This window comes from Onychostoma macrolepis, chromosome 23, assembly GCF_012432095.1.
Source record: "Onychostoma macrolepis isolate SWU-2019 chromosome 23, ASM1243209v1, whole genome shotgun sequence".
Taxonomy (NCBI): Eukaryota; Metazoa; Chordata; class Actinopteri; order Cypriniformes; family Cyprinidae; genus Onychostoma; species Onychostoma macrolepis.
In genome coordinates, this window is record NC_081177.1 from 5598514 (window position 1) to 5608590 (window position 10077).

General features: G+C 36.2%; 1 protein-coding gene and 1 non-coding gene across 2 annotated transcripts; one reads left to right on the forward strand and one right to left on the reverse strand.

Annotated features, from left to right (window-relative positions):
• The first annotated feature begins 4241 nt into the window (after positions 1-4241).
• trnat-ugu (transfer RNA threonine (anticodon UGU)) lies at positions 4242-4314 on the forward strand. The gene has a single exon. It is a non-coding gene; the product is annotated as a tRNA-Thr (tRNA).
• Positions 4315-5195: 881 nt separating this feature from the next.
• pfdn4 (prefoldin subunit 4) lies at positions 5196-10057 on the reverse strand. The gene is made up of 4 exons (XM_058763610.1): positions 9826-10057; positions 8842-8949; positions 8626-8766; positions 5196-5569 (listed from the first exon to the last, which is right to left on the reverse strand). Exons 1-4 carry the CDS (start codon positions 9913-9915, stop codon positions 5438-5440), a joined length of 471 nt encoding a protein of 156 aa, XP_058619593.1. The 5' UTR covers positions 9916-10057; the 3' UTR covers positions 5196-5437.
• Between the last annotated feature and the right edge of the window lie 20 nt (positions 10058-10077).

Genomic DNA, 10077 nt, shown 5'->3' on the forward strand with positions numbered 1-10077 from the left:
CAATTAGCTGTGTACATCCCCATTGAAGAAAAATCAGAGCGCTAGATTTCCAAACGCATTTCAAGTCGGAAATACTTCAAGTGGCATTCAATTGCCCTGTTTTTTAGTAGGAAATTCCAGCAAAAACTCTGCAGGTAGACGGATCTCCAGGACTTCAAACCCCTGCTGTGAGTGCATTAGATATTTAAAAGATGAACTTCATTACGCAACCTATCAGATTTGGGCTTCGAGATGGATTGCTGCAGTATATCTTCCACAAAATATTTACACAAAATACACCTGAGCATCTGGATTTAAAAAGAATTGAAAAAGTCTGTTTCATATTTCAAAATGAGCAATATAATCTATCCAGATACTAGACAGTCCACTTGAATTGAAGGCAACACTGAGAAAGCGCAGCAATTTCAGACCAGGGATTCTCATACTCCTAAATAATCCACAAGTAGCAGCATGCAGCATAAAAAAGGCATTAAAAATTAGTGATGTTTGTTCCTTGGCAATTGAGATTACCGCTGACACAAAAAGGAGCAAGTGTGATACGCCTCTGTGCAGTTTTTTGTTTTATAGCACTCAAGGGAGATATTGAATGATGACTATGAACCCCTCAGAGGAAAGGAGAGAGTACTGGGAGACAGATTTGTGGTTGTTCTCCCATGGGCGGCACAGCGCACCATGTGTTTGCCATCTGTTTGTGGGCAATAACGCTGCACGGTGTTCAAAATGAATAAACAAGACACGTTTCAGTGGCTTGTTAGAATGGGAGATTCAATCAGAAATCTTGATTTGCTGGTGGTGACCTTTCGATGTATGTAACCCCCATAGACGATCTGGTGTGAAAGTGTCTAAAAGTAATGCGCCTTGAGCAGAATTACTTGAGAAACAGAGACCCCTAATGGAAAGATTTGGGAAGTGCATTGCAAACCATAGATCATAATCATACCTTACAGCAGAATTTGTAAATACTAATTCTTAAGTACTGATGTCACAGTTGGCATCAAATTGCACAATTGATGTGGACTTGACATAGTTGGATTTCTAAAGCGGTTGAGTCACCTTAAAGGAATAGTTCATCCAAAAATGAATATTTACTCACCCTCAGGCCATTCAAGATGTATAGATGAGTTTGCTTCTGCATTGGATCAGATTTGGAGTGCATCGTCACTAGTGCATCCTCTGCAGTGAATGGGTGCCGTCAGAATGATAGTCTGATAAATTAATGAACAGCTGATAAAAACATCACAATAATCCTCAAGTTGGGACAAAATACATAATAATGCTTCCTCTAGTGAAAAGGTCCATCTTCTGTTGTTGTCTCACATCAAAATCCACCGACATATTTGACTGTTTTTGCTTGTAAACGGTCTTTGATCTGTGCATATTTCTCACCTTATTCACACTTGCAATGGTTTGAATGTAAAAACGTGGTAATTATCAATGTTTCTTACCAACATGCAATTTTTTTTTTTTTACTTCACAAGATGTTAATTGATGGTCTGGAGCCGTGTGGATTATTGTATTGTTTTTATCAGCGGTTTGGACTCTTATTCTGACGGCACCCATCACTGTAGAGGATCCAGTGATGACCAAGTGATGTAATGCTAAATTTCACCAAATCTGATGAAGAAACAAACATCTCCATCTAGGATGCCCTGAGGGTAAACTTTTAGCAAATTTTAATTTTGGGGTGAAATATTCTGAAATAAAGCAATAAATGAAGGACCAAACATCATGGTTTTGGATTTTCAACAGAGTTTAGGTGTTACATTTTGGAGCATAGCTTCACCTGGTACAGTAGAAGCTAAAATGGGCAAGACATTTCCAAAGTACAGTAGATTTAAATTGAAGAAGAGATCTGATCCACCAAAAAAAAAAAAAAAAGAATAAATATCTAGTTTATATATAAATATAATAGTTTATATCTCTCATATCTAAATAGTAAAAAAAAAAAAAAAAAGTCTAGTCGCACAAACAAGTAACACTCCTGAGTTAAACACAGTTGATCTGAAGTGCAAAAGGCTCATAAGGTGTAATTTACTGTGATGACGTTATCACTTAAGCACTGATACTCATAACAACAGCTCAGTGCCTGGCAGCTATACCGAGTGTTTACTGAAACCAACACATGCATAACAAGCACTCAAGAATGATAATTAAAGACAGGATGCAAGAGGGAAAGTAGGGTTAAGAAAGAAAAGAGAAGGCAACAATAGTAGAAAGGAAGAAAATGAATAAGGGAAGGGGGTGAAAAAGATAAGGATGGAATGATATGAAGAAAGAAAGAAAAAAAAAAAGACTGTAAAACAAATAAATCCGTAAAATAACAGAAAAAGTACTGGCAGCTCATTACACACATTATCCATTAATTTTAAGGACATTTCTGTTAACTCTAAAACACAATGCATTGAAGTGTGAAATTCAAAATACTGGTAAAACACATGTAAAAAACATGACATTTACAGAATTGTTTTTTTAGAGTGAAGAAAGAAAGAAAGAAGAAGGAAGAGAGGAAATGTAGACAAAGGAATAGTGGACAGGAAAATGAAAGATATAAAAGCAGAATGAAGAAAGAAAGGAAACGAAAAGGAAGAGAATGAAGGCAGAAAGGAAAATAAATTAATAGAATGAAGGAAGGAAGAATTAAAGAAAATAAAGGAAGAAGAAAGAAAGAAAGGAAGGAAGAAAGGAAAGGAAGGAAATAAAGCAGAATGAAGGCAGAAAGGGAAAGGAATGAATAGAATGAAGGAAAATGGAATAATGAAAGAAAATGAAGGAAGGAAGGATGGGTGAAAAAAGGGAGGAAATAAAAGCAGAATGAAGGAAGAAAGGAAACGAAAAGGAAGAGAATGAAGGCAGAAAGAAAAAGACATGAATAGAATGAAGGAAGGAAAAATGAAAGAAAATAAAGGAAGAAGAAAGAAAAGAATGAAGGAAGGATGGGTGAAAAAGGGAGGAAATAAAAGCAGAATGAAGGAAGAAAGGAAACAAGAAAAGGAAGAGAATGAAGGCAGAAAGGGAAAGGAATGAATAGAATGAAGGAAGGAAGAATGAAAGCAAATGAAGGAAGGAAGAAAAGAAAGGAAGGAAGGATGATGGAAAAGAGGAAGGAAATAAAAGCAGAAATAAAGAAGGAAGGAAGGACATCAAGGAAAAGAATAAAAAGAAAGGAAGAAAGAAAGGAATGAAGGAAGAATGGGCAGGAGTGAGAAAAGGGAAGGAGGAAGCACAAGAAGGAAAGAAATAAAGAAAGACAGGATGATGAGGTTGTGTGGGAAATAAGATCTCCTCAGATTCAGGATGAGAGTGGTGGGCGGAGCTTCTCTTCGTGTCCACAGGGCAGAGGAACTTGTTAATTGAGTTCTGGATTCTCTCGAGGTCGGCCGCCAGAGTCTCTAACTCCATTTATTTATCTGCTGTTTTATTAGCTGGAGCAGGCCACACTCACACGCTCGCTTTAATTAGGCCAGTACAATCACTGCTGCTCCAGCAGGACCAGACCAGCGTTTGATTATGCAGATGAAGAAATCACAACAGCTGGAATTCAGCACCCACTTCTTCTACTGCCAATTAGCACGCTTCTGACACCACGAACTGACTGTGTTTACGCTGTAATGATGCAATTACACAGAGTAATAATTATACTTCTTGCTCAGTAGAATAAACTGTGTGTGATTAAATATGATGATATCTTGTGCAAATAATGCAAGAAGGTCACAGCTTTTTAATGCACAATGCGGCTGTTTGTATTTACACTAAAAATCAATAAAAAAAATCAATAAATAGCCAAAGCGTTCTTCAAAACTTGCTTCTGAAAATCAATACAACATATGAATACATTGCTATTCATCTCTGATTTTGAGATAAAATTCAGGCTTAGAAACCTTCTGATCATTTGCGTCCTGAGTTACAGCCCATATTATCTATTATATAAAGGTATTAATTTCTCATTCAAACACTTAAAAGAGATGGTTGAAGGAATAGATTAACCAAAAATTATAATTTGCTGAAACCGTCAGGCCATCCAGGATGTATGAGTTTGTTTCTTCACCAGAACAGATTTGGAGAAGTGTATTTAATTACATCACTTGCTCACCAATGGATCCTCTGCAGTGAATGGGTGCCGTCAGAGAGTCCATACAACTAAACAAACTCATCTACATTTTTGATGGCCTGCCAAATTTTCATTTTTGGGTGAACTATGCTTTTAAGTGTCTTGCTAATTGCTGGTGATTCATAAATCAGCTGGCTCCATAGCTCAGTGGTTAGAGCACTGGTCTTGTAAACCAGGGGTCGCGAGTTCGATCCTCGCTGGGGCCTGTGTGTAAATGTGAACATTTAACTAAAAACATTTAAAAAAAAAACCCTGCTATTTGCACATCTATTCTATCATGACACTACTCTAGTACTCAAACTGAATGCTTTCCATCTGTAAACTGTACTGAAAGTATCCAAATATTTCAGATATAAACTCATTTCAAATATATTACTGTTCAAAAAGTTTGGGGTCTGTAAAATGTTTTGGAAGAATTATCTTATGCTTACCAAGGCTGCATTTATTTGATTAAAAATACAGTAAACATTTAAAACTACAATTTCTATTTGAATATATTTTAAAATGTAATTTATTCCTGAGATGAATTCTCAGCATCATTACTACAGTCCTCAGTGTCACATGATCTTTCAGAAATCATTCTAATATGCTGTTTTAGAAACATTTATATTATCAGTGTTGAAAACAGTTGTGCTGCTTCATGTTTTTGTGGAAACCATGATACTGTTTTATTTATTTATTTTTTTTACAAAATTCAAAAGAACAGCATTTATTTGAAATAGCAATCTTTTGTAACATTATAAATGTCTTTTCTTTTTCGATCAATTTAATGCATCCTTGCTGAATAAATGTATTAATTTCTTTCAAAAACTGACCTTAAACTTTTGAATGATAGTGTAAGTTTTAAAATAAACATTAAACAAATCTTTTAGCTGACACTTTTATCCAAAGCGACTCAAAGTACACTTAATACGCTATTCCCTCTGGGGTTAAAAGTCTTGCTCAAGGGCGCAATGGTTAGATATGAGCTGAAAGTTTAAGGATTAAAACCTGCAACTTTTCCATTATCAGCTCAAAACTTTACCCACTATGCTAAGCCTACATAATAAAAAAATGAATTAGAAAATTGAAAGAGATGGAAACAACGTAAATATTTAGCTGCTTTATTTTTACGTCAGTGCCTCTCATTCTCTCTTTCTGGATGCTTTATCCATCCGGCCCCAAAACCACCTGTATGCAACAGCTCAAATAATTCACTAAACATAACAACATGTGAAATGCAACAAACATCACCAGAGTAAACAGGGCGAGAACTTGTTGTCAGAGTAGAAATGCCATTTCCTGTTGGAGACTGACAGTCTGTGAGGTCAAGTCCACATGTTTGAGGTCTCAGCTCTCATCTGCCTCTAGATTGATGTTGTTTCCAAACTTGGCATATAATTGAATCTTCAAATCTCCAAGGACCCCCTGTATGGACGCCACACGGCCCTCCAGAGCTTTGATCTCATCCTGCAGAGCTTCCTGTGGAGACCAGAATACAAGTATGTAAATGTTGAGCGTCACAACCAGAGTTCAAAACAAACACTCGGCAAACAAGAAACACAAGTACAAATCGGTTTTGCAAAGCAAAGAACGTTAGATGTCAGCTGACCGGTAACTTGTTCAGGGATTGCAAAAATGAGATGAAAAAATTCCAATAAAAGAAAAAAAATATCCTTTAACATCTAACAACTCTGTGAAAAATGTATATAGTCAGTTTTTTTCTTGCTTGATGGTTTTGCGTATTCGTAACTTGATTTGTGCTAATACTAGTCCAATCTATATATTGAATAATGTGTTAAATAACAGGGCAGCCCAGACAGAAACTACAAGAGTTCATATTTAATAAAATGCTAAATAATGTAACCAAAATACCAATATTAACCAGGAAAAAAGCAAAAAACTAAACAAAAACCCCTAATGAAGGACTTTTAATTACGAACAATACGGAAATACACTTTTATTTTGAAGTGTCTATGCTTTACTATTGTTAGCTACTTGTTCAGAAAAAATGAGGGAGATAAAATATGCACTCTTACAACCATCTACAACATAAAAAAAAAAAAACATTGTCATATTTCATAAACAGTCGATAATAAGCTATCTATTGACATAATGTGCAGTTTTCATTGATTGCAAACTTTGAAATATACAGTGCTTTTGAAGTTTAATAATCATATGTGACCCTGGACCACAAAACCAGTCTTAAGTCGCTGGGGTATATTTGCAGCAATAGCCAAAAATACATTGCATGCGTCAAAATTATTGATTTTTCTTTTATGACAAATATCATTAGGATATTAAGTAAAGATCTTGTTGCATGAAGATATTTTGTAAATTTCCTACTGTAAATATATCAAAACTAAATTTATGTTTAGTAATATGCATTGCTAAGAACTTCATTTGGACAACTTTAAAGGCGATTTTCTCAATATTTAAATTTTTTTGCACACTCAGATTCCGGATTTTCAAATTGTTGTATCTCGGCCAAATATTGTCCGATCCTAACAAACCATACATCAATGGAAAGCCTAGTTATTCAGCTATTCATTTACCCTTATGACTGGTTTTGTGGTCCTTGGTCACATATTAGGCTGTATGTCCAAATTTGAGACCTCATAAAATGATTAAGATGTTTGTTACACAATTGAAGATATTTAAGACTTTTAAGACACCTGCAGGGGACTTGTTTTATTTTCACATGTGCTCCTAAATACAGGTGCTGGTCATATAATTAGAATATCATCAAAAAGTTGATTTATTTCACTAATTCCATTCAAAAAGTGAAACTTGTATATTATATTCATTCATTACACACAGACTGATATATTTCAAATGTTTATTTCTTTTAATTTTGATGATTAGAGCTTACAGCTCATGAAAGTCAAAAATCAGTATCTCAAAATATTAGAATATTTACATTTGAGTTCAAATAAATGACCATCCCTACAGTATAAATTCTGGGTATCTCTTGTTCTTTGAAACCACAATAATGGGGAAGACTGCTGACTTGGCAATGATCCAGAAGACGAACATTGACACCCTCCACAAAGAGGGTAAGTCACAGAAGGTCATTACTGAAAGGTGTGGCTGTTTACAGAGTGCTGTATCAAAGCATATTAAATGCAAAGTTGACTGGAAGGAAGAATTTGGGTAGGAAAAGGTGCACAAGCAACAGGGATGACCGCAAGCTTGAGAATACAGTCAAGCAAAGCCGATTCAAACACTTGGGAGAGCTTCACAAGGAGAGAACTGAAGCTGGAGTCAGTGCATCAAGAGTCACCACGCTCAGACGTCTTCAGGAAAAGGGCTACCAAGCCACTTCTGAACCAGAGACAACGTCAGAAGCATCTTACCTGGGCTGTGGAGAACAAGAACTGGACTGTTGCTCAGTGGTCCAAAGTCCTCTTTTCAGATGAAAGTAAATTTTACATTTCATTTGGAAATCAAGGTCCCAGAGTCTGGAGGAAGAGTGGAGAGGCACAGAATCCATGTTGCTTGAAGTCCAGTGTGAAGTTTCCACAGTCAGTGATGATTTGGGCTGCCATGTCATCTGCTGGTGTTGGTCCACTGTGTTTTCTGAAGTCCACAGTCAACGCAGCCATCTACCAGGAAATTTTAGAGCACTTCATGCTTCCTTCTGTTGACAAGCTTTATGGAGATGCTGATTTCATTTTCCAGCAGGACTTGGCACCTGCCCACACTGCCAAAGGTACCAAAAGCTGGTTCAATGACCATAGTGTTACTGTGCTTGATTGGCCAGCAAACTCGCCTGACCTGAACCCCATAGAGAATCTATGGGGTATTGTCAAGAGGAAGATGAGAGACACCAGACCCAACAATGCAGATGAGCTGAAGGCCACTATCAGAGCAACCTGGGCTCTCATAACACCTGAGCAGTGCCACAGACTGATCGACTCCATGCCACGCCGCATTGCTGCAGTAATTCAGGCAAAAGGAGCCCCAACTAAGTATTGAGTGCTGTACATGCTCATACTTTTCATTTTCATACTTTTCAGTTGGCCAAGATTTCTAAAAATCCTTTCTTTGTATTGGTCTTAAGTAATATTCTAATATTTTGAGATACTGATTTTTGACTTTCATGAGCTGTAAGCTCTAATCATCAAAATTAAAAGAAATAAACATTTGAAATATATCAGTCTGTGTGTAAAGAATGAATGGATATATTTTGAATGGAATTAGTTAAATAAATCAACTTTTTGATGATATTCTAATTATATGACCAGCACCTGTACATTTTAGAGTTCACGCACATCTATTTTAAGTCACAAATACGAGCTAGATACTTTTTATATGAGCAAAAAGAAATGAAGTAATGCAGGTTCACGGCCAGTAAATCTGGTACACATATTAAACGTCCTCCTGCAGGTTATAACTCTTGTGAGATTTGAATCTACAACATTTCCAGCCCAGATCTTTAACCACTAGGCTACAAGGTTTTCCAGATCGAGGCAAGGCTCACTAGGGCTCACTAGCTCTGTGGGAGACACACAAACACACAGGGTTTGGTTTGTCACCTTCGCTGCCTCCAGCAACTCCTGCGTCTCTTCTTGAGAGTGACTGATGAACACGTCTCCGATCTGATACGGGATCAGCAGTGCATCGTCCTCACACATCATGAGGTCATCACTGGCATCCTCCAGATTCTGTAAGGATTTCTGCATAAAAAGGGTTTTATCAGCATCCGCCTGAACAAAATGCAAACTAGAATGCATTTCAAACCATCTATTTACCTTTTTGGCCTCGATTTCATCTTTAAGTTCAGACATCCGATTTGTATTCCTGGCAAACTTGTTGATCTTTTGCTGGTCCTCAAATGTTACATTGACATCTTCAGCTGCCTGTTATGATTCAAGCGAGTTTTTTTTATTATTAAAACAATGCATTTATTCCAATATAAACAAATCATTATGCTCTCTATATTAAAATGCACAATATAAGTTGAAAATAAGTATATTTTTGTGTAAAGGGAACTAGAAACTCAATAAATAATGCCCTGCAATAATTTGGTTCATATATTGTGTCTGTAGACATACGCATTGTTTTAAAATATTACTTCAGAGTAAATAAACAGAATTATGTTCAAATGTTATGTCATTAAAAAGCATGATGTTTGAATGTTAAATTCTGCACAGTTCATTTTATTTACAATTATTTGTTTGTATATTATTTATTTTTGGTACAGAAAACTTGAAGCTGAAAGCTATATATATATATATATATATATATATATATATATATATATATATATATATATATATATATATATATATATATGTGTGTGTGTGTGTGTGCGTGCGTGCGTGCGTGCATGTATGTATGTATGTATGTATGCATGTATGTATATATATATATATATAGGCTAATATAACAAATCATAAAGCTGTAATCTTTATGCACAGAGACGTCAGCAGATATTTACTTGCACATAAGCTGAAGGAAAATGATCTACAGGTGAAAGATGAACGTAAATGAAAATAAATAAATTAAAATTAAAATAAAAATGTCCATGCCAGAAAATCATGACAATCATCACAATAATGTACCGTTAGCCATTTAGCTGCTCTCACAACCAGTGAAAACAAATGCTCTCCAGAGTCACTCTGCTCACTCAATCATGCACTGTTTTCGCTCTTTCAGAGCTGCTAGCATGTTACTAAGCTAGGGTAAAATTACGAAGGGAATGTAGACAGAAAACCGTTTATTTGAACACATACCACTCCTTTCTTCATGGTGGCTGCCATCTTGAACGGGAAGCGGATTGCGTGCACGCGCGTGAACGGCGGCGGAATGGAGCACGTGGGCATTCACGAGTTTGTTGCGAGCTTCTGTAGCCTTTTCAAAAATGTGCTACTTTTGTCAGAGGGAGAATGAATTATATTGGTTGACTTTAATAACTGACTAGAGTACCTACATTTTGCATTTCGGTTTTCTTGAAATTATCCGTAGTTTGCTTTGTGGGCAGGATT